Source organism: Rattus norvegicus, chromosome 4, assembly GCF_021556685.1.
Source record: "Rattus norvegicus strain SHRSP/BbbUtx chromosome 4, alternate assembly SHRSP_T2T, whole genome shotgun sequence".
NCBI lineage: Eukaryota > Metazoa > Chordata > Mammalia > Rodentia > Muridae > Rattus > Rattus norvegicus.
Window position 1 is genome coordinate 166,110,122 of NC_141537.1, and position 26,130 is coordinate 166,136,251.

Sequence of the window (26,130 nt, forward strand, 5' to 3'; positions counted from 1 at the left end):
TATTTTTTCATACAGTTTGAATACAGAAAAATCTAATAAGAAATTAGCTTATATGAACATATATTTGAGAAAAGAAACCACCTACCTGAGTGACCTATAAGTACAAGAAAAGATGGTTAATATCATTAGATCTCAGAGAAGTAATAACTTGTCAATTTATCCAGATGGTATAAATACAAAGCATTGATATCATCAAATATTGGTGAAAATGAGCAGTAATATGATATAAGTTCCTTATGAAACAAATCTTCACTTAACACTGGAAAACAAACATCATAGCTTTGAATGTTTAAGAAAATAGATATAGATGGATAGATTATTGAAAGATAAAAATAAAAGTAAAAAATGTATTTGACACAGGGAAACACATAAATTAATTTGACAACTTTATTCAAATGTGTTAAAACTTAGAAACATATGATATGTTCACATGTGAGTGTAGGAATAGCATGGTTCTTTGTGTAACATAAAATGCTGATTATTAAAAAGATTGAACCACTGCTTTTTGAAAAATATATGTTAACTGAAAATAATTAATAATAAAGTCTACAGGGAAAATATTGTCAAATACAAATCTGTGCAGCGCACATTACACTCTGAACTAGGCCATACTAATTTATATTACAAGACAGCATATGCCTACCTGTCTGGGGACAGGCAGGGAGGTCATTGGATCAAATAGACTTTGGAAAATAAAGTTTCTGTTGTAGAAAATGATGGCTCTCTTAGTCTGTTTTCTCTTTTGAAGTAACACCATGGTGAATGTAATTTGGAGGGGAGATGGATTATTTTGTTCACATTTCCACATTATAGTCTGCCATTGAAGGAAATCTGTACAGAAAATCAAACCTGACAGGACGCATTAAGCAGAAGCTGATGTGGGATCAAGAAAGGTGCTGATCATTGACTCCCCATTGCTCAGTCATATTTATTAGAATCTCCTAGACCACAAACACATAGGTGGCACCCACAATCTGACTGGCCTTTAGACACAAATAGATAATTAAGAAAATACATGAAGGCCTACCCACAGCCAAATCTTATTAATCACTTCAGAATTGAGGTTCCCTCCTGGGATATGATTCTATTTTGTGTCAAATGGACAAAAAACTACTTAGTACAACTGTGATTGAAGATATGTGATTATTTGACACAACTACTATTTCTAATGACTTAATGTAGATACTCCAAGATCAAGACCTGATATTTTTAAGTGTCATGATAAAAACCACAAAGAAATTGCAAAACAATAACCATTTTGAAACTGAAGGTCATGGGCAAATTACAAGTAAATGTATAGCATGATACTGACCCTTAGGACATACTAACATCATCCAGAAAATGGACAGACATGAATGTAAATCATCGATTGAAACATACTAATAGATCAATAACAGATATGTTATCATATTTATAGTTCTATACTGTGGAAAATGCTTATCCCTAAAAAAATGACTGTAAACAATTTATATTATTATTAATGTCATCCTTGGGCTTCATGAGACAAAGTCTCATTCAAGAGCAAATGATATTAGAATTTACATGTCGCCTAGGCTGCCCTCACATTCATGTGTATAGTATGTTTATAAGTCTGAGCTACCATACCTAACTGGCTTCAATAAATTTTACTGTTTCTATGGGATTACACTTTCCCAACAAATGGAGCAGAAGGAGAAAGAGAAATTAAGAACACGTGTGAACTTCAGAAGGTTCTCTGAGTGTCTTGAACTAGTCATGGCAACTAGTCATGAAGTCTGAAATTATATTTTACAGCAAACATAAGGTTTTCAAAATTATTTTATTTATTAACAGTCAAGACACTACCCCAACCAGTCCTCCCATCCACAGTTCCTCGTTTTAAAAATGCTAACTTTTTCTACACCCCCCCAAAAAAAACAAAAAAAAACAAAAAAAAACCAAATAGTAACTAACCAATACATGAAAACACACAACTGCAGATTTGTTATTAATTGTGGTAACAAGCCATGCGCTGTAGAAATATCCTAAAGAATATGTGATGTGTGCATTACTTATTGAGTTCTCCATGTGGTTCTGTGTGTCATTCAGGAGACAATGTGAGGAAAATCGTTTGGGTCTTGGAACAAAGGATGTCCATTCTCCACATGCAAGCTGCTCCATGTGCCAGAAGGGAATACTGTGTCTGCTCTTAAGACAAATTTCAGAAGACGTCTTCGCTTTGCAACTCATCTCTTTATTCACAGAGCAGACTGTGACCTTTCGTTAACACTGCACAACGGGGCAGGATATTTTTCGATTCCCTTTTCACAGATACAAAGATGTCTTTTACCACAGTCATCATCATTTAGACCTGTCATACTGAAATATTTACAATTTCCTGTTTTTTGTAGTGATATCATTGCCACCAAATCACTATAAAACAAAGAAAATAGTTGTCAGTTATTAAAATTTCAAGTTTATATTGTTGAAGGCCATGACTTTTGTAACACGTTTTATTAACGAAAATATACAGAATATGGAATGAATCACATGTGTAAGACTAAAATGTTTTTGTTTTCCCTAAACTCCTAAAATATGGTCTTGGGCCAGTGACTTGAATGTGTTAGACTGTTGACACCAAATCGGACCATCTGTTTTTAGCCCTCAGATGCTGCACAATAAAGAAGAGACCTAGGTCCTTTCAACTGTCAATAAATTACTCAGGTGTTGTGATCTGTGCATGAACATGCACATAAATCCACACAAAAAGACATAAAGAGTAAAAGTAAACATAGATACAGTCTCTGAACATGACCAATGAACTATCCTTTTCATACCACTAATTTTGTGGAGCAAGGAAGATTATTTTTCAGCATTTCAGAAATAATAAGGGCTAATTTAATATTGAAGTTATTTTTCTATGATTATTTTGTGCTATGATGACAGATTGAAGAGAAGAAATATGTGTATGGGGCATCTAGTGCAATCTTATTTTCCTTGTTTTTAAAGAGAAAAAGGGGGTGTTTAATTCAATTACAAACAATGGTTTGTGAGTACAATTTTGTTGGGTTTTTTTTTTTGACTTTCCCAAATCAGAACTAACAGGTCTTATTTGAAACGTGGTGACTGAGGAACTTCCTTGCATTCAACTCAACAGAAATCTCTGCTGTTTTGTATACTTTATACCACAGCTATCTTACTGTAAAACAATTTTAAAAGTTTAATAGATAATAGAACAAAGAAGAGGTGATACATACATAGAATCTCAGCATGTGGGAGTAAAATAACAGGTGAAAAGATTTTGGACCTCTGAATGACTAGGATTACAAACCAGGTCAAAATTGGCTTTGGAACAAGAACCTGATCAAATATTAACTAATAATTTAAAGTTTAATGAATATATTTGTGACAGATAATGATGCAGATTTCTACATAGGCTAGAGTTCAGTAAATGTGAGATTTCCAAAAGATTAGCGAGTGTGGCTGTAAATCAAGCAGGGAAAGGGAGGATGGATTAGGGGATTTCAAGAGAAGAATCCAGGAAAAGGGTTAACATTTCAAAAGTAAATAATTAAAATATCTAATAAAAAAAGTTGGTGAGGATCTCTTAATTGTGGAGTTGGAGGACCTGAACAAAAATATTCTATGAAACAATGTAACTTAATGATCAAGGTTGAGCTGTGTGTGGTGGTGATGCACATCTTTAACCCTAGCATTTGTTGGCAAAGCCTGGTAAATCTATGAATGTGAGGTTAGCCTTTTATACTGAGAAAGGTCCAGCAGAGTCTGAACTATACAGAGAAATTCTATATTCAAAACCCTAATATGTATGAAGAATTAAACAACAGAATTATAAGATACTAAATGAATAATGAAGTGCAAATCAGGGATACATCCTGGAAATTATTGGTCATGAAGACCAAGAGATCTCCAACACACCGGCTATTACCTCTACACTTGTTTCTTTAACCACAACTACATGGTAACACCTTATTGCTGAAGATATAACACACTGTGACACAGAGACATATAGATTTAATGTCAAATCAATCAAGAATAATTTCCCTTTGGCTACATATCAAAGGGTCAAATGTGCATTGCAGTCTGATTGGAGGATAAAAGATATCAATGGCTTTACTCATACCACAACAAGCTACATACATACTAAGCAAGATATGCCCAGTGGTATCATTGTTAGTGGATAACTAACTGCTTTTTTACTAGATTTAAAACATTTACTTGAGGAATGCCATGTTTTAAATTCTAATCAAATCAAAAGCCCATGATTTCAAAGAACATGGGTCCAATGCCATAATCTTCTAAAATACTTCAGATATACAGTCATGTGACAAAATTATGTTATTACTTATTGTCTAGAGCTGGGTGTCATAATTGGGGTTTCATTGGTGGTAGGATACACCATGATCAAGGAACCTCTTATAAGTGATATTTAATTGGGACATGTTTAAGTTTCAGGGGTTCAGTCAATTACTAAGGCAGGAGCATAACACAGATGGAGGATTAGAGAAGGAGATGAGATTTTACATCTATATCCCTAGATAGACAGGAGAAGATTGGCTTCCACATAACTAGGTGAAGCGTCTCAACATCTGCCCACAGGGACATGCTTTCTCCAGGACAGGCACTAAGACATCAACACAGCAATAATTTCTTACACTACCACTAACTGGGACAAGCATAGTCAAACCAACATATTTCATTCTACAACTTCAATAGGATTATACAAAACTATGACAAACCTAAACATAATGCAAAATGCATTATTAAAACGTCAATAGTCCCTACTGTATATAGCAATCTCAACAATGTTAAATGTCCAAAGTTCAAAGTCTTTTCTGAGATTCAATTATTTAAATGTATTTTCCTATAAAATCAAAAACAAATGGCTGAAGAAACAAATCCGACATCCCAGGATATATAGTAACAATTCAAAATGCCATATGGAGGAAATAATAGACTAAACCAAGACAGGAAATCAGCTAGGCAACTCAACACTCTACAACTACATGTCTGATATCAAAGAACTCTTCAGATATCTGACTCTTTTTCCATCTTTGTTGACTCTGAATGAAAGAGCCTGAGTTGGGTGTTAATCTAAAGCCATTGGGAAAGGTCCATCACAAACCTCCAAGCATAAAGACCTTTACCTTCCAAGGAGTAGTTAGTTCCCAGAGCATCTTCAAACCAAACTGTTAAACAAGGCTCCCTGTGACTCCCAACAGACCTCCCCCAGACTCCCAGCTGTCCCCCGTGGAAATTTCAGAATGGTCCACTGATCACAAGTCAGCTTGGAGGTTACTTTGCCCTATCATTAATACCCTGCCTCATTAAAAGTTGTTTGAATTCTGCCCTAATTGATTGCAAGTTATAAAGCTCCCTGACAGTCTGCTCTGTGTCATCTCCCTTTAAAAACGAGGACCAGGAAAGACCAAAATTAAACTCCACTTGCTATTGATTCAATCACTATCTCCATGTGTCTCATTCAAGAGGTCCTGGAAAAGATTCAATTCGGACCTCAACAACAAACTCCTTTCTCCCTGTTAATGCCTTTCTTCAGCTCACAGCTCCTTGTTCCAATATCTGGTATACACTCATGATCTTCTGAGTTCCTCCAATGGGTTTCGATTACTTCTCCAGCTCTGCCCTATGTAGCATTCTAGAATGTAATTGACTCCACTACACTGCTCCCTCTGTTTTTAGTGGTCATCCTATGATACTGAAATATCCAATATCCTGGGGTCTCTGCTGCAACTAGGTCACAAAAGGAGCCTCTCATAGGCACTCTTTATGGTGCCAATCCTCAATTTATTTGTATGACTCCCTTTGTACTCAGACATCACAGCTTCCCCTTTATCAATGATCTTCCCTTGCCTCTCACAGGGCTGAGCCTCTTTGTTTTTCCTTGACCCCTACATATCTTCAAAACCACTATGACTTTTGTGATTCTTAAACCTTATAAAGGCCATCGGCTGCAGGAGGTACAGCTTTATCTCTTCTTACCTCTTTGTGTTCTCAGAAAACACTACTCAGAACTTTTCACCAAAATAATGCTGATCTTTTCTTAACCATCCCTAATTTCTGAAGATGAGCTAAAAAGCATTAATTGACTCAATATTCCTTTTATTTTTACTATAGAGCAAGGTTCCTATGGCTGAAACTGCCAAGTTCTACTACGTGATAAGGCTGGAGGATGTCCCACCACTATACTTCTCAGCTTTCTGTTTCCTAACTCAATCACTGCATAATATTGGTTCTCCTGAAACATGTTCTGTAGATTGACAAGAATTCAGAGGTCTGCATGACTCTTCCTTCTAAATGCTTGGATTAAAGATATGTAAACCCATGCCTGGATTTAAGCTTTTCTATACCTAGAAATTCCTCTGTCCCAGTCTGGCCTTGAACTCCAAAATCTGCTTGCCTTTATCTCCTGGGATTAAAAACTTGTACCACCGAGTCTGACTCTAAGCTTTCCACACCTTTTCAAAATCTGGAAAAAATTTGTTAGAGAAAGTTCATAGCACTAAGTCCCTCCATAAAGAAACTAAATTTTGCATACTATGTATTTATAAGTACACCTGGAAGGTTTGGGGAAAAAAGAAGCAAACACAACAAAGAGGAATAGAAGGCAAGAAATAATAAAAAGAAATCAACACAGGGAGAAGTCAATGTCAAATCAATATGGAAATATCTTCCCCTGGGCTGGTTTTCAAAAGTTTAACAATTGTTTTTGCAGTTTTAATGGGAGAAAAGATATGAATAGTCCTAACTTGCATTTGAACCTGCATGCTACAATATTAATCTATTAGGCAATTTATGTTAGGCATAAAAAGACCCTTTCTTATTAGAACTAAGGCTTTTACTATATGAAAAAATAATGTTTGGTGTTGTAAGGTAAATCAAGAGTCCAAGTTTAGAGAAGTCATAGATTCTATATTGGAGGTTGCTACAACTGTCCTGACAAATGGTCAGTTGCCAGATAGATCCCCCAGAGCTCCCAGGGACTAAACCAACAACCAAAGTGTATAAATGTAGCCACACATGGCTCCAGCTGCATATGTAGCAGAAGATGGCATCTTCAGGAATCAGTGAGGAGAAGCCATTGTTCTTGTGAAGGCTCAATGTCACCGTAAAGGGCAATGCCAGGCCACGGAGATAGAAGGGAGTGTGTGGGTGGGTGAGAAAGCACCCTCACTGAAGCAGGGGGCAGGATGATAGAATAAAGGGTTTCTGGAGAGAATTCTGGGAAATTGGCTAACATTTGAAATGTAAATAAAATATCCAATAAAAAGAAAGAAATACTCAAAGTCATCAGAGAAATGAAGTTTAAAAAGATACTGACATTCTATGTCACAACAATCAGAATGTCCAAGATCAAAAGTCATGTGACAACACATGCTTGGGACGTGTGTAGAAAGAGGAACACTCCTCCATTGGCAGTGGGATTGCAAATTGCTAAAACCACTCTGGAAATCAATTTGGCAGTTCCTCAGAAAACTGGAAACAATTCTATCTGAAGACACATCTATATCAGTTATACCACTCTTTGGCATATAAAAAAATGATGCCAGACTATACCACAAGGACATATGTTCTACTTCTTCATAGAAGCCTTATTTGTTATATCCAGAAGCTGGAAACAACCTAGATGTCCCTCAGTCAAGGAATGGATACAGAGAATGTGGTGCATTTTTACAACATGGAATACTATTCAGCAATTAAAAATGAGAACATCGTGAATTTTGCAACTAAATGGACATAGAAATTATCATTCTATATGAGGTAGCTCCAACCTAAAATGGCATGCATGGTATATTCTCACTGATAAGTAGGAATTAGCCAAAAAGTATAGAATGACTATGATACAACCCAGAGAGCTTAAGAAGTTTAACAAGCAGGAAGACTCAAGTGAGGATGCTTGAATCCCACTCAGAAGGGGAAAGGAAATTATCACAGGAGGTAGATAGAGGGAGAAACCTGGATAGGAGAGGGGACAGTGAGGGAAAAATATGAATAGGACAAGATATGGTGGGAAGGGATAGGAGATATATTCAGAGGGCCAAATTAATGAACGGGAATGGGCAGTCTCAAATAGTGGGAGGAGGAGGGACCCTCTGGAAATTACAGAGAACTGGGAGGTGAGACAGTCTCATGACTCATTGGGGGTTTCCTTATCTAAAATGTCCAACATTTGGGAAAGAGAATTGAAGTCTATCTCCAGTAGGTCAACAGGGTCTCATGTACAGGGACAAGAGTGATGGTGCAAAGACAACATTCTTAACCCAAGAATTGTTCCTGTCTAAAAGAAATTTAAGACAAAAATGGAGACAATACTGAAAGAAAGGTAGTCGAATGTCCGGGCCAACTTGTGATCCATCCCATAGGACGAAAGAAAGGTCTGACTCTAGTATGCTATGATGTGGTTACAGACAGGAGTCAGGCTTCTCTGTCCTCTGAGAATACCAACCAGCAGCTGACTGAGACAGAAGCAGATAGTAATTCCCAAACATTGGACTGAAGTTAGGAACTCCTGTGGTTGTAATAGGGAAAGGATTCAAGAAACTGAAAGGGAGAAGGATCACATGAGAAGACCAGCAATCTCAACTAACTCACACTCCAGGGGGCTTCCAGAGACTGACCCACTAAAGAGGAGCATACACAGGCTGATCTGAGGCCCTGGCAGCTATTTAACATAAGTCTGCCTTATCTGACCTCAGCAGGAAAGGTGCACTTATTACTTTAGAGCCTTGAGGCCCCAGTGAATGAGGAGACCTGGTGAGGGAGGAGCACCCTCTCATAGGCAATAGGAAGGAAGGGATAGAGAACTATGGGAGGGGGTACTGAAGGAGACAATGAGTGTAATGAAAATATATAAAATAATTTTAAAAATTTAAGGATATATACTTAATATTATGATATATAGATAAATACAAAATGTTTATGTATATGTATATTTGTATATTTTACACATATATTAAAGAAATAAGTTTCAATCATACATAAAAGTATTTATAGTTATAGCATAGGCCTGTCCTGCTCTCAACATCCATGATAACTTTTTTTGGATATTTTATGTAGTCACATTTTAAATATTGTCCCATTTTCTCTTTAAACCTCAGAAATCCCCTGTCCCTTACACCCCTCCTCCACCTCACCATCCAGGAAATCCCCTATACTGGGGAATCTAATATTCACAAGACCAAGGGCCTCTCTTCCCATTGATACAGGACAATGCCCTCCTTTGCTACATATACTGTTGGAACCATGGGTCCCTCCATGTATACTCCTTGTTTGGTGATTTAGACCTTAGGAGCTTGGGGGTTCTGGTTGTTCGATAATCTTTTTCTTCCTCTGGAGTTGCAATACCCTTTTTCTCATTCATATTTGTATAACTTCTCCAGTGGAATCCCTATACACAATAAGATGGTTTGCTTCAAGTGTCCTCATCTGTTCATAAGGGCTCTGGCAGAGCCTCTCAGGACACATCCATATAGGCTCCTATCTGAAAGCATTTCTTTGCTTCCACAATAAGAGTTTCTGGCTTGATGTCTGTATGTGGGATGGATCCCCAGGTGGATCAGTGTCTGGATGGCCTTTCCTTCAGTTTCTGCTCCATATTTTGTACCTGTATTTCCTTTTGACAGGAGTCATTCTCGGTTGAAAATTTTGAAGTTGAGTAGGTGTCCTCATACTTGGGGCCTTGCCTAACATCTTGATATGTATGGAAACTGCAGGTTCTCCCTCCAATTTTGGAGGCTTTTAGCTAAGTTCATCCCACTTAGGTCCTGGGAGCTTCTTGCTTTACCGACATCTAGTACTTGCTGGTGGCTACCCCCAGTGTCCCATCCTCCATTACTATAAACCGATGTTTAAATTCTTGGTCCTGTCGCATCCCATAACTGGTCCAGTGTCCATTTCCCCATGCCCTTCCGCTCTTCCTCCAAAGCCCTCCCACCCTTTACTTTCTATGAGTATTTCCTTCTCTCTAAATAGGACTGAAGAATCTACATTTTGCTCTTCCTACTTCTTGAGCTTCATATGGTCTGTGAATATGTACCTTGGGTATTCTGAGCTTTTATCCTAATATTCAACATATCAGTGATTGCCTACAATAACATTTTTTCTTCTGTGACAGAGTTATCTTCCTCAGGATGATATTTTCAAATTTCATCCATTTGCAGAACAATTTAATGAAGTCATTGTTTTTAATAGCTAATTAGTACTGCATTGTGTAGATATACTACATTTTTTGTGTCAATTTCTCTTTTATGAGACTTCTGGGTTCTAACCAGCTTCTGGATATTTTAAATAAGGTTTCTATGAACAAAGTGGAGCATGTGTCCTAGTTTTATGTTGGAGAATCTTTTGGGTATATGTATAGGATTTATATAGTCTGGGTCCTCATTTCTATGTCCAATTTACTGAGGAACCACCAGACTAATCTCCATAGTGATTGTACCAGCTTGTAATCCCAACAACAAAAATCTCCACTGTGCCCATGTGTTTGAATCTCCTTTCCATTTACTCTTCTTTGTGTGTTACTGGGTCTGGTTTTATGTGGAAGTCCTCATTTGACTTCTACTTGAGCTCTGTACAAGGTGTTAAGAAAGAATTGCTTTCATTCTTCTACATGCTGACCTCCCATTGTGCCAGAACCATTTGATGTAAATGCTGGATGATTTTAATTCCTTTGTTAAGGTTGAAGTCACCATATATGTGTGTTCATTGCTGAGTATTCAATGCTCATTGATTTACATGCCATAATGCATGCAGAGAGGCAGAATTGGTCAAAGTTCTTGGAATAAGTTATCATTCCTTAAAGAGACATCTACATCAACTTCTTCCCCTCCACACCACCACCAAGAATCAGGGAATAGCAGAGAAGGAGACATAGAAAGAAAGTAAGAACCAGAGAGGAAAAAAGCTCTCCGAAATGCAGCCTTCTGGACAAAATAAAATTTCTACAAAGATTATTTCTTCTTATTAAATTAGTATTCTTAGTTGACAGTTTCAGAAAAGGAGATTCAATTATTTATTAAGTTTGTATCCCTGATGACTTTCAAGGTTTTAGTAGCTGAGCTACAATCATGCACCTATGTACAGTTAATAATAAAGGCATGAGATAGTGAGAGACATGTTAGAGTTTTTAGATTGAATAGAGGTTGATATGTTGATATATTATTTGTTGTATGTAAAATACTCAAAAAATATATAATATTAATAAATTAAGCAGTAACTGTTTTCTACCAGATTATACATTAAAAATGTGAAACAACAACTTCAAATGGGAAGTAGGAATCCATATGTAAGCATATATGAACATGTTCTTATATTTATAAGGAAAAAAAAATTATATAAGCAAACAGTAAAAATGTCAAAAAATATATGAGAGACTCACATTCAATGTGTCTCTCATGATCATTCAGTCACTTCATAGCATCTCAAGTTATTGACTTGCTATTGCCTTGTGCATCTTAGAAGACACAATCCTGAGATATATTAAGCATCATTGGTCAGTATCTTGAACACAAAACTTACCTGTCAAACACTGACTCATAGACTTCCTTATGCACCTTGTCTTTCCCCATGAGCTCCATAGAAAATGAGGAAAGTAAAGTGAAATGAGAGAAAAGTGTTTATACACAATCTCCCAATTCTCATACCACTTTTAGAGTCTGAAGGGTTCAGAAACTCACCAATTCAATGGGGTGTTGTCAATCCATGACCATTCCTTTTTTTTTATTATTATATGACAATCCAATCCAGTAACTGTCTCAAATAATGTGGTCCTGAAGGAACTTCTGTAAAGGAAACAACACACCTCATGATGATTTTCTGTCTGTTTGATGAGAGAAGAGCAAGCAAAATTTCCCAGCATTTCTTTGTCATCCTCTGCTGTTCTTTCTTCCCACTGCTTAGACCCACCATGTTCATTTCCTAAACGTACTTCCAACTAGTAGTGCATTCATATCAAAACTATATCATTTCAATATGTTATTCTAAATAGAAAATTCAGTTGTTCTGGGATACCTGTTCATGACATGATTTGTGACTGTGATTCGTAGACCAAGTCTCACTATGTATACAAGTCTCTGCTTGAACTCACAAACTTCCTGCCTAATACCCGTTAAAAACATAGATCACATGGTATGTACTCAATAATAAGTGCATATTTGATTAAAAAAGTACAGAACACACAAGATACAATCCACAGTCTTCCATTAGGTTGACAAACATAGAGGCCCAAATGAAGTTGGTTCAGTTCCACTTGGGAGGGTTAGGAAAGTAATCTCTGCAGGCAGAAGTAGGAAGTGACCTCTGTCAGACTAGGAAGGGGGAGAGGATACAGAAATATGGTAAGGTATGGCGGGAATGAGCAAAAAACCCTCAGGGAGAGGTTGGGGATTTAGCTCAGTGGTAGAGCGCTTGCCTAGCAAGCACAAGGCACTGGGTTCGGTCCCCAGCTCTGAAAAAAAGAAAAAAGAAAAAAAAAACCCTGAGGGGTAGCAGAATGAATTGGAGTGTACAAACTCTAGGGAGATGCCTCTTTAAAGCACTATAGACCTGAAATGTTGGAGACTCTGAGGCCTCAAAGGGATGGACCTTAGATAAAATGACCAACAGTGGGGAAAGGGAACTCATAGAGTCCATGTCCAGTAGAAATACAAGTGGACATCAATAGAGGGATGGGGTTGACATCCAAAATCATAAACTCTGACCCAGAATTTTTTCTCTCTAAATGAACTTTAGAAACAAAAATGGAGAAAAGACTGAGAGAAAGGCAATGCAGTGATAGGCACAAATATGGATCCACCTCTTGTAGAGGCTCCAAGGCCTGACACTATCACTGATACTATAGTTTGCATACAGACAATTGTCTAGCATGGCTGTCCTCAAAAAGGCCCACATATAAGCGGGGCAGAGACAGATGCAGACACTAACCCCAAAAATTTAATAGAATTTTGGGACCTCTGTGGTTGAATTAGGGAATGTTTGGAACAAGCTGAGGAGAAAAGAAACCCCATAGCAGTTCAGGGTCTCAATTAACCAGGATCCCTGAGATCTGCCACATACAGATCCACCAACCTCACAGTATACAGGACTTCATACAAGCCCCAGACACCTATACAGCAGAGGACTGCCTGGTTAAGCCTCAGTTGGGAAAGATGCACCAAACCATCAAGAGTCTTGAGCCCCCAAGGAGTAGGGCTGGCCTGGCAGGAGAAGGGTGGTGTACTTTTTTTGGAGACAAGGTGAGGATGAATGGGGTGAGAAACTGTGGGAGGGAGGACCCCGAGTGTGAAATGACTAATGGACTGTAAATAAATAAATAAATAAATAAATAAATAAATAAATAAATAAATAAATAAATGTAACTAAAAGGAAAAAGAACAGTGGAAAAATAGCAGTTTCTTTCCCACATGCATGTCCCAAACCCTTTGAATGGCAGTATGGGCAGGAGGGCTGCATTTCTATAGGGAAGAAGCTAATGTGTTACACTTTACCCTCATCTTTTTTCTATCCCCCAGGAATTACTGATGGAGACTCAGCTCATTCACCAGCAGGAATGTGCTGCTTGCAGTGCATCCAGTCTGGTAATGCTTTACCATGAACAATGGAAGAAAAGAACGAAGTCCTCTCTCAGACTGACCGCAAATTACATGCTCCCTTAATCTGTGCTTGTAGTCTCCAACTCTTCTCCTTATGCTCGTCCTGCATAATAGAGACTGGCTACTTGTTCAGCAAACTTGTTTTCTTCTTCTACCTTGAAGCCAGTTGGATGAGGCTGAACGACTGTATTCTGGACAAAGGAATGTGACTGAAAATAGAGTGAGTTATCTCTAGGCCACTCTAATAAAATTGACATGCTCAAACTTCCACTCTTTTCCTTAACCATTCAAAAACAGAACACAGAAGATGCAAGGAGCAAACACATGACATCAATTGTTCAATTTTTGTCAATTTATGCAAAACATATAGTTATGGATTATATAAATTCTCTGTATTAATTTAGTGAGTATCATGTATTACTATTATAAAGACTTACAATGTAGGCATAGGAATTTTCTTCCAATTATCTACATCTGTACATTTTTGTATAAATCTTTCATGTCTTTTGTTGAATTTATCGGTGCTTTCTGATTGTTGAGGATATTATAAATAGACTTGTTTTCTTAATAATTTCCTAATTTCATTGCCTGATTTTCCATATAGATTATAACATGCTCTTTATACTGCTCTTCTTTTCTAAATGCTCAACTAAATTAATGTGTTATCTAATTTAATTGAGGTTTCCTTTCGATTTTCAATCTAAGAAATGTCAAGGGTAAATAGAAATATATTAACTTCTATTTTCCAATGTAGACAAAATTATTTCTTTTTCTTGCCTAATTGCTATAGCTAAAGTCTTTAGTACACCACTGAATATAAATGACCAGAATGAGCAATCTATCTTGTTTTTCACCTTAGAGGGAAACCATTCACTTTGTCTCTGAAGTAAGATACCACCTGTGAGATTTTTAATCATGTCCATTTAGATTTTGGATGCATCACCTTCTATAACCCTCCCCCCAAAACCCATATATCATTAATTGATTTCTGATGACCTATGCCACTATTCAAATTCCATTTTTGAATAGTAGAGAAGCATATTGGAGGTGTTCTTATGGAAAGTAATGATCTGTCTTCAAGGAAAGATCAGTAAGAAAAATAGTGCTATGTGAAACAATGTGCATGAAGCTCCATGCAACACAAAGGACCTTTCCATATTCCCAATGCAGAAGACACAGGACTGATTATGGGAGATACTTGGCATCATTTAGGGTGTATATATGTGACATTGGAATGGCATAATATTTAATTAAGAAGCTGATTTTATTTTTTAATATATGAGTAGGTTTAAACATACTTATGTTGATTGATTGAGTGTGTGTGTGTGTGTGTGTGTGTGTGTGTGTGTGTGTGTGTGTAGGATGATGTCACAGGTGAGGCAGGTACAGGATAGAAGGAGGCCTGTCATTGGAGGAGAAGAAAGGATGGGCAGGAGAGAAGTTTGAAGGAAGAGGAGGAGACTAAGGGAGAGAGGAAGAGAAGGAGAGAGGGAAAGAGGGGAGAAGCCATGGCAGGTGATGTTAAGATTCTTCTCTGTGTATTTACAGGTTGTTTTCAATGTTCCTAAGGGATGGATGGTACCGGGCTTTGTATGTTTAAGTGGGCAATTATATCTTACAAATTGGATCTAATATTATTGTGTTGTGTGTTCTTTCATGTGAGGGTTTGAGTGTAGGAAAGTATGCGGCTGAGATGTGTGTCCGCCAAGATATCTAGCAGATATCTTGGGGCACCGTGGTGCTGACCAAGCGGGGTAAAAGACAACATTACTCTGTATTATGTTTATAGTATTACAACAAGGTGTGTGTGTGTGTCTCTCTGTGTGTGTGCATATCTGTGGGTTCTGTTCCTTTCCTTGATTTTGCGGGTATTGATCTAATTATTTCCGATGTTTTCTTGAATGTATATTTCCTCTAGGGTTGGAAGCTTCCTTTTAGTATTTTCTTAGTTTTGTCTTGAAATATCCTTTTTCCTCCATTCTATGGTGATTCAGAATTTCACTCGCTATTTCTTGCATTCTAGGTTGACAACTGTGGTGTTTTAGAGATTTTAACATATCATATCTGAAGTCAGGAGCAATTCTTATTATTCTGCCTTTGACTGTTACCTGCCTATTTTAGCTTGGAGCAGATAGTACTCTTTCTTTCTCTTTAGATTTTGTGTTTTGACCAATATGCTGAGGAAGTGTTTTCTTTTCAATCTTGGTCTAATTTCTGTTCTAAAAGCATCTTCTATGTTTATAGGCTTCTCTTTATATAGGCGACTGTTTCTTTAGATTGGAACAGTTTTATTTTTTGACTTTCCTGAAATATTCTGGATTTGGAGGTGGGACTCTTTGACTTTCATTTCTATTATTCTAAGGTTAGGACTCTTCATGGTATCACACATTTCCTGGATGTGTTGTGTGAGGAATTTTTTTTAAGATTTAACATTTTATTTGACTGTTGTATTAATTTCTTCTGCTTTTTTCCTATGTCTGAGGAAAACAGAGAATTCTCAACAAATGAATCTCAAATAGACAAGAAGCACTTATATAAATGTTGAAAGTCCTTAACCATTGGGAAATCACAAATCAAAACAACTCTGAGATCCCATCTTACCCCAAGCAGAATGTCTAATATCAAAAAATTCAAGTGATAGCACATGTTGGCAAAGATATGGAGCATGGTGAAAACTTCTCCATTGCTGGTGGGGGTGCACATTTGTACAATCACTTTCGTAATCAATTTGATGTTTCCTCATCAAACTGGCAATAATTCAATCATAAGATCCAGCTATACCACGACTGGGAAATACCCAAAATAAACTGCACCATACCAAAAAGACACTCACACAACTATGTTCACAGAAACTTATTCTTAAGAGCCAGAAAGTGGAGAGAGCTTAGATGTCTTTCAACTGAAGTATGTATAAATAATATGGTATATGTCTGTAATAGAATACAATTTAGCTATGAAAAACAAAAACATCATGGCTTTCTCAGGCAAATCGATGGAACTTTAGAATACAATCCTGACTAAGGTAACCCAGTCCCAAAAAGGACAGGCATGGTATGAATTCACTTCTACATAGTTTTTAGCCATAAAATACAGGGTGCCCATGCTATACTACACAGGCCTTAGTAGGATGGACAGAAAGAGGGCAACAGGCAAGGATGCTTTAGTCCCACTTGGAGTGGGAAATGGATGGTCATGGAAAGCAAATGGAGAATTGGAACTGGGTTAGAAAGGGTATAAGAAAGGGAGTGGGAAATTCAGTGTTTGGTTTGCAAATGCTTAATCACTATGGAGTGATTACAATGAGAATTTGTGGACATCTACGACTGATGGGAAGGGTACGGGCATTCCCAGAATATGCTGGAGAATTGGAATATGGAAGGTGCACATGAATCAAAAAAGGTGTCCTTAGGTGTGACTCAAAGTATTGGGGATATGGAGCCTGAGATGGTTGCCTCCTTCGGCCAAGGAGGAACCCTGGGGAATCAAAACGGACATCAAGCCACCCACAAAATTTTCATCCCAAAACTTACTTTTCTACAAGCCATACAGAGATTGGAGATGGAGCACAGACTCCCCAGTTGGGAACAGCCAACTGATAATTGGCTGAACATGATACCTACCCCATGGAAAAAGCAACAACCCCTAACGCTATGAGTAATAGTTGATTATCTTTGCAGACAAGAATTTACAGTTTCTACTCAGTAGCTGACACAATCACTGATCCTACTAGTGGTGCTCAGACAAGAGTTTAGAGACTCCACCCTGTAGCTGACACATAAGGACACAGACACCCTTAGCCAAACAGTGGATGGAATTTCAAGAATATTATGGAAGAATGTAGGCCCCAAAAGGGGATAGAAACTTGACAGGAAGACTAACAGAAGGAAATAACCTGGACCCTAGTGGTCCAACAATAAAAGAGCATACACAGGGCTGGAACTAGATTTTCCTGCATATGGGCACTTTGGTCATCATGTGAGTCCCAAAAAACTGGAATGGGAGATATCCCAAAAGCAGTTACATATATATAGGCAATGTTCTTCTACCTGGACTTCCTCATCTGGACTGAGTTGAAGAGGGTGCGCCTAGCCTCAGGGAGACCTGATGTGACAGGATGGAGTAATAACTAAGGATCCACCACACTCTCAGAGGCGAAGGGGATTTGAATACAGGATGGACTGTGGGGAGTGATGCCCAGGAAGAGGTTAGTCCACAAGATGTAATATGGATAAGTAAAATACAAATAATAATAATAATAATAATAATAATAATAATAATAAAAAATATAAATTTGGTTATGTTTACTGTATCAAATGGAAAAATTGCACTATTTTCTTTCACTAAGAATTCTTTTGTGCTGTTGTTTAAACATGTATTTGTGTATAAATATCATACTGTGTTGTATTCAATATGTGATTCAACATGATGCTGCAATCATTTCTCTAGAAAAATATAGTCTTCATATTAGAAAGGATTTCATTTGTAATTATTTAAAAATAATGTCAGAAACTTGGAAAAGTTGTTTTCTTTAAAATAATGATTTCTAAACATGATTTTTTTTTACAAAACGTAAGAATACTACACAGTAAAGATAGGGACAGTTTCAGTGAAGATCACCATGGGGCTAACTAGTCAACCATTTAATTCCCCATTTTTCATAGCATCTCATTTTGCAAATAGGCCCAGAGCTCAGCTACATTTCCTGTTATCATCTGATTACTCATCTCAGGCATCTGCATTTCAAGGTTCCAAAGAAAAAACACTAGGCAGGAGGGGCTTATTTGGAACTCCAAGGAGAAAAATGACTTTCACCAAGAGGATGTGCTATACCAAGGGGTTAAACTTCAAGAGGGGAAGGCATACTTTTTGAGGTACTCTGTGGTAGACTCCTGAGCAAAGGAGGAGACTGAAAGACACAAGTGTCTTTATAGTAACAAGTCTCGTCTTGACATACCTGAGTCCCACAGTTTTTTTTTTTTAAATTACAGGAAAACCATATACTTTTTAAAAATCCAAAATTCAGTATCTTACATCCTTACATGTATCTTCAGAAAGGATAAGCTGTAATTCTGGCAGGTCTGTATACATTTACGCCATGTTCTTTTGTCCATGATGAAATAATAACATTTTATACCATAGCATAACCAATGCATTTCAACACAACCACCTACAGAAAAGAATGAAATAGTTAAACATTATTTTCTTGGATTGTGTTAGAATAACAATGTATTTATTAAGGCTGTGTAAAAAAAATAAAACCTCACAATTCTCAGAAATAGGGATTTTATAATGCCCAGAGAACTCTGCACACTCCTGATCTATATAACACTGTAAATAACACTGGAGATAAAGAGAAATTTTATGTGTCAAACATGGGTGAATGAGTAGAGAAGATGTAGCCTGTGTATAAAAAGAATTTCCCTTATCCTTTAAAGAAAAATGAAACAGCTATGCATGATGACTTATGCCTATAACCTGAGAATTCCAAAGACAGAGACAGGAAGTACACTACCAATTTGAGGCCACCATAGGCTAAGTGATGAATTTCATGCTATCCAACTGTCCATTGGCTACAGAATGATATCATTTCTCACACAAAACCCAAAAGAGAGATGATGACCTACATGACAAGCATGGATGAACTTGAGGATGGTGAGTAAAGTGGAACACACCGGGCCTAAAATCACACATTACAATTCCATACAAATCAGTTATCTAAATCATCCCAGTTCTATGAAACAGACACTTTGGAGATAACAGGGGCTGGAGGGAATGAAATGAGCACTTGCTACTCAGAGGCAATTAAATTGATAACAGAATTCTAGATCTGCAGTAATGCATTGCCACATTGGTGCATACAATACTGGGTAATTAGCACCATGACAATGTCTGTGTTACATGCTATACTTTAAGATTAAAAGAAAGATACAGGAGAAGTTTTGATGTTGACACTCTGTAGTCTTGATTATGTTGAACCCTTATATGATGTCCCCACATGCCCAAGGTTTCAAGTTAAATACATTAAAATATGTACAACTTGTGTAGCAAGATCACCTGAATATGAATATTTTATTTACTGAGGTCCTGGGAATATCCATGCTTTGTTTACAAACTTAATGTCCTACCTCTATTTTTCTGTGAAGCACGATATTCATGTAGCATAGGTTTGTCTGGAATCTGCTGTTCTTTCCACATTGTCCTGAGAGTTATAATCTTTGTTCTTCAGTATCCTAATCTTAGGGATTACATCATTGTGCTACCCTTTACAGATAATGAAGTTATTTTAAACTAATGACACAAAGTATTTTTCATGGGTGTGAAATACTTCAACAATGATCTAGAGCTCTTTTCATCCAGTCACAATCTTTATAATATAGCAGTTTTAGATATATTTAGTCTTCACATAATGAGAATCATCACATCCTACTGTCTCAGCATGATGAGATAATAAATAAGAACTCTTCATAAACTCTAATTCTTGAAAAAATATTTAATGATGATTGATAAACGTTATCAGTTGAGAATGACCAGTAACAATGAAGAATACGAAAGGTTTCCTGTGACACTTGATATTTTCATCTTTTCAGTCTCATTCATGTGTCACTGACATAGGTGCAATGTCTGCAAACCATGGTTAAGCGCTCCTGTACACTCCAGGGAGGATCCCTTTATTACCAACAGGCCAACTTTCTGAAGACGAGTCAGATGACACATACATACATACACACACACACACACACACACACACACACACACACACACACACACACACAAGTGTGAATGCACACAAAAACACACACACATACACACACACCATTATTTTTATAACTGCACCCATATGAATCTTTAAGTCTATTTTAGAATGAATACTTGAAAAATATACTCTATTAAAAACTTCTGTGAGAGTGTCAAATACAGCGGCGAATGATAGCAGCAACCCACTGAACTGAGAACAGGAACTCAATTGGAGTAATTAGAAAAAGGATTGAAGGATCTTAAGGGGCTTGCAACCCCATAAGAAAAACAATGCCAACAAACCAGAGCTCCCAGGGACTAAATCACCTCCCAAAGACAATATATGGACTGACCCATAGCTCCATCTGCATATATAACATAGGATGGCCTTGTTAAGCACCAATGGGAGGAGAAGCCATTGGTCCTGGCAAGGCTGGATCACTAGTGTGGGGGAATGTCAGGGTGCAGGAAGGGGGACTGAATGGGGAAGGGAATGGGAGAGGGGACTTATGTCTGTGAAACCGGAAAAGGGAAAAAAGAACTTGGGTGTAATGTCAGCAACAAAGAGGGACTCTCAGACTTTCCCTTGGACCAAAAAATTATCACAATTACTGATTTGTGAGTCCACCCTCAGGTAGCTAGAAGTGTCCCAAATACAGAAACTATAATATTCTCCTAACCCAGACAGGGATTTCTGTGTTTCCAAGACCTTACATAAATAAGGAACCCTCAAATGATTAACCCAGAGATCACCAGAATCTTAAGCTGAAGTATGGCCTTCAATGCTTCCATAAAAGATCATCCAACAATAGATGATAATGCAATTCTGAATTCATGGTCCTCCCCTGCTACATACGTATGTGCTGAGGGGAAGCTAAAACAGTCTTAGTTTTGTTGTACCATCTGTTCTCTTCTCTGCTTATTAAGTCCAGAAGAGCATTGTAGTGAACACTCTCTACAGACATATTTCTCAGCATTTCTTCCTTTAAATTGATGTCCTTTTCCATGGTGCTGCAGTTATGGTGACAGTTTCGAGTTTTTTGCAGTTCATGTGTTTCATGATTATACTGAAAAACTAAAGTAGTCACAGGTATAGCAGCATAAATGTTCATAAAGTATATATATTAAAATTTAAGATTCAAGAAAAAATTCATGTTGACAGACAACTCATTATTATTTTCATTGGTACTTAACATTTATAAATTAACACTTCTATTAACTCACTATTGAAACAGATACATAATTTTTTCTCTGTAGTTAAGCTGACTGTAAAATAAATAATACAGCTGAAGGAAATTATGGTGGAGGAAACTTCCAATTACTTAATACTTTACAGCATGATTAGACAAATAAAAACCTAAGTAAAATATTTCGTGAATACTTAACATGTCATGGAAATTGAACTAAGAAATAGTTAAGAAAGGGGATGATGATTATTGAAACATAAAGTGTGTAAACTATCCTCCTCCATAGCTTTGTTTTAGCATAGCCTTGAAGTGATACTCTGTAAATATGAAGGAATCTAATAAAGTTTAACTTTTAATGTCTCAGAACAGATGAAGTCTTTTTACTTAACCATGACCTCAATACATTGAAGAAAAAGGAAAAGAAGGTCATCAATTATTTGCACAGCTATAACTCACAAAATGTTTGCGTAAAGTTAACAGTCATTTTAGCTCAGAAATGTAGACTAGCACCAAGTCCTCAGAGTGAGCATGTCCAAGAGTAAGAAAGAGCAGGGCAGCTGCTAACCGCCCCAGAAATAGCAGATTAGTTATGAAAGAGAACAGAGCAATGAAGAGTGTCAGGATAAGTTATAAAAGTCCTTGATTCTCACTCATCTTTGATTATAGGCAGGACAACAGAGTGTATAACTGCATCATCCCTGTCCAAAGCTATTTTTAGGCAGAAGTTCAATTAAGATGTATCTCAGTTACTTACTGTTTGTCACCAGCATTGCAACAGCAACCAGCCGAAGGGAAAGGAGGATTCCAATAGCAATCACAGTGAGCTGCCAGGGGACTGAACACACTTAAGTCAACAAAACATAGCAAGAAAATCAACACCATTAAAAGCGCACATCTCAATACTAATTAAAATTCTGTTTAGCAGAGAAAAAGGGGAAATTATGCATAAGTTGATGATACAAACTGAATGAAAATGTGCCCTCAGAATTGTAGATTTCTCCCTAAAATGCACCCGCTGATGAAATCCTACATGTGTGAAGTTTCACAAAATCCTGAACTTATTTCTGGTTGTATTGTGAATCCTCTGGAATCAGACTAGAAGTAGTTGGGTGACAGACCTGTGTCTTCACCCAGTTCTATAGGAACAAATATGCATTCTAGAGAAGGCATTTGAAGAATAGTTGCAATGCAATCCAAGAATACCAACTGGAGTATAGAGTCCACCAGGAAAGAAAATTGAGGATACAGAGTAATGAAAGAAAGATGGATGTTCTTGAGAACTGGTAGGGAGTCACAGCTGGTCTGGACCTGATCTGTATAAATCCCCATCTTTGAAAGGTCCTATAGCTCAACTATTTCTTTTTCATGTAATTTGATTTTGCTCTATATAATACTAAATATTTTTTGCATCTATGATACTTAGTATCTGAAACTCATGCTTCTGATTACCACAACATCAATGAAGAAAATTATCTCAGCATGGAACAGAGTCATGACAGTGCATATCGAACAACTGAAAAATTGTAAAGAAAATAAAGTGATACTTTTGCTTTTTCACTAATAAATTAAACTATTCTTTGACATTTCAGGAACTCACAATAAGGTTTAGTCATTCCCACAACCTCTAACCTCCCATTCCCTGTTCCTTCATCTGCAACATTATTACCATTTAGAGTATTCATCTTCTGATGACAACTGTTGGTCCCTGTTATATTAAATGTTGGTGATATATATGACAATTAAAACACTTTCCTTGAGAACAAAAATATTGTTTCTAATGCATAAGCCTCATTTCTCTAGGATTTTCTTTCTCTAGAAAACTCAGTCTTTTTTCAGACGCTAGTTTGTTGGTTAGTTTCAAAGTTTTCAAAATTTTCTTGACTAGACTGAATTAAAAAAATCTCCTTATGGTTTCTCACAACTTTTCCTATTCTTAATTTATTGGCTATTTTATGTATTTTAATTTCAAATGTTATTCCATTCACAGCTTCCACCCTCTCCCATTACCCCTCCCCATTCTGTGAGGATGCTCTCCCTCTCAGTCACCCATGCCTAGCTCTACAACCTGGCATTCAACTACTCTGGAGAAATGTGCCTTCACAGTACCAAGGGCTTCTCCTCCTATTGAGGTCAGACAATGCCATTCTCTGCTACATATGCAGCTGAAGCCATGTGTCCCTCTATATGTAACTGACTAAAAACCGAAGAATACCAATAATTTATAATTCTCTCCTTTTCGGTTTTTAAAACTTCATTGCTTTATTTTTTTTTAATTTAGTGTTAAGTACTTTTTTATTTGATTACCCTCCAACTAACATTAAAAGTTCATTCTTCACTTGTGCATAACCAAGGCCAGATGAAATGGAACATGATAGCTTTTGATAGAAGGCAGTAAGTTATTTTCAATTGTTGTAAGTTTAAAATGCCTAAAAAGCAAGAGATTTTAGACACTTAAAGCACTTACCTCTGCAGCCAGCTTCCCTGGGCCTTTGAGTCTCCTCAGGCCTCACTTGGTAAAGCAACCCTGAAGACTTTTTAAATCTCACAGTTGAGCAAGGAACATCCTGCTTACTCATTTTGGGAGTGATGTATGAAGTCTGTTTTCAGTTAAAATCGGGCCTTGAGTTTTTTCTAAAAACAAGTTGAAATGACCATTTTTGTTATGGTACCTGGATTTGATGATAAATAGGGTTGAGAAATGGTAGGATGAATAATTTACTTAAGTATCCAAACACCCTGACCTGGAATTGCCCCAATTTCCACTACAGGTGAGAATCTTTGCATATTTCTGTTAAATTTGTTTATATTTCTAATGTTCACAGCAATTTTGGTTAAGAAATATGTACAGAATTAAAAATTTATTAAGTCATATTAATATTGACGCAGACACTTTGTTCTAAATATTCAGCACATACAATCTTAGGTAAAAGTGGTACTACTGAAAATCATTATAATAAAACAAACCTTTTAAACAAACTATCAAAACAAAAATGAGTAAAAGCATTAGCAAGTAATAAAAATGTTGCTTTAAAATTATTTACACATTGTTGCAAACACATAAATATTAAATATTCTTTCAGTATTTTTTTATACATGGCTCACAGAGTTTCCCAGACACTACTTTCCAAGGAATACTAGAAAATTATTATTTCAGGTGATCTAAGTCATGTAACTAAATCTTCATGGAAGCTACAATCAGCTGATATGTACGATTTCTCCATCTAGCCACAATGTACATATTCCTCTCTATGCTTAAACCTGGTGAATGGATTCAACCAGAAAAGATCCTACTGAGTGGCATAATCCAAACCCAGAAAGACAAAACTAAATATTGTCTCTCATCTGAGGCTCCTGGCTCAAAGTCTTCAGAAATCCTATGTTGCCCCTAGTTACTGCAGCAATAAGAAAAGTAAAAAGGGGACATAGCTGGATGGATGTGTGAGCAGCAGAGAGAATCATAGTGGATACAATATGAAGTTTTAATCTCAAAGCATTCCATTTACACAACCATTTCACATATAACACACTCGCACATGATGTGGCAAGAAGAGCATGTAGAAAAATAAATTCCATCACTATGCAGAATATATGAACTAATGCCCATGAAAAATACAATCTGATAATACATATCAATGTATTAGTAAATAGTAAGTATTGGTAACTGACCTTACCCTTACTTTAATCACCAAGATGTGATCCAGTACGTAATAAAGGTAACAAATGGCATATATTAAATCATTCTTCCCTTATTTTAATATATAAAGTTTTCTGAGGTGATTTACCTCTTCCTTTATTTTTTTGACCAAAAAGGAACCCTTCCATTAAGCAAATCTCTTTCCAAATTGTTATTTTTTTATTATTGTCCCTAGGGTGGAGCTGGCTGAGCCACTTATAATCGGTCCAGAAGACAACTTTAAAAAGTGCATTCTCTCACTCCACAATCATGTTAGTTCCAGGGATCAAATGCAGGTATTAGATCAAGGATATTTATCAAATACATTTACAAACTGATCCATCTAACATGGGTCCAACTGAGATAATTTTCATTTGAATGAAATATGAACATTTGACACAGTTAAAGAGTAAAGAACTCCATAGATACCTCTATCTTAACTTCTTAGCACACACACAAAAAAATTCACAGTTTAGTGTGAAAGAAGATAATCAGTGCAGAATAACAGTTTTCACATGCTGCCAGAGTTAACTTGATCTAACACAACCTGCAGGGTTTCTTCATCAATCCTATTTTCATGTCAGGCCATATGAAATTCACTTGATCACTGATAGGAAATCAATAAAAGCAGGTATTGTTACCTGTGTCTCTATCCCAAAGTGATTCTGTTGGAAGGTACTCGTCTCCCAATTAGAGATAGCCTTGACCTTTCCTGGTCTGTATCCACAAAGAGGCTTCCACATGAATGACAAAACTAACTTTCCTCTGAGTGATACTCAACCTCATAACTTTCTGCTCCTCCTCTTGACCAAAGCGAAAAGAGGAAATTGTTTAATGAAAGCTGACTCTGAGGGTAAAGCAAAGAAGCAACATACTGTGCTGCTGCAAAATACATGTCAATAATTAACATTGGAAGACTGAGAAGATGTAAAATGTGGAGAGAGCAAAA

The 26,130-nt window shown here is 36.9% G+C and overlaps 1 protein-coding gene across 11 annotated transcripts; it reads right to left on the reverse strand.

The window, feature by feature from the left end:
* Nucleotides 1-1,779: 1,779 nt before the first annotated feature.
* Ly49s6 (Ly49 stimulatory receptor 6) lies at nucleotides 1,780-25,991 on the reverse strand. Of its 11 annotated transcripts, none has more exons than XR_015685722.1 (7): nucleotides 25,823-25,991; nucleotides 23,973-24,139; nucleotides 22,263-22,343; nucleotides 18,626-18,753; nucleotides 13,628-13,777; nucleotides 11,673-11,777; nucleotides 1,780-2,391 (listed from the first exon to the last, which is right to left on the reverse strand). XR_015685722.1 is itself a non-coding variant. In XM_087658485.1 (6 exons), the coding sequence occupies exons 2-6, from the start codon at nucleotides 24,082-24,084 to the stop codon at nucleotides 2,217-2,219; spliced, it is 609 nt and encodes a 202-aa protein (XP_087514611.1). In that variant the 5' UTR covers nucleotides 24,085-24,177; nucleotides 25,823-25,959; the 3' UTR covers nucleotides 1,780-2,216. The 11 variants fall into 11 exon arrangements, 4 of the variants coding, with proteins under 4 accessions (XP_087514611.1, XP_087514610.1, NP_001376158.1 ...); XR_015685720.1 differs by having other exon boundaries at nucleotides 13,628-13,795; XR_015685719.1 differs by lacking the exon at nucleotides 13,628-13,777 and adding an exon at nucleotides 21,178-21,396.
* Between the last annotated feature and the right edge of the window lie 139 nt (nucleotides 25,992-26,130).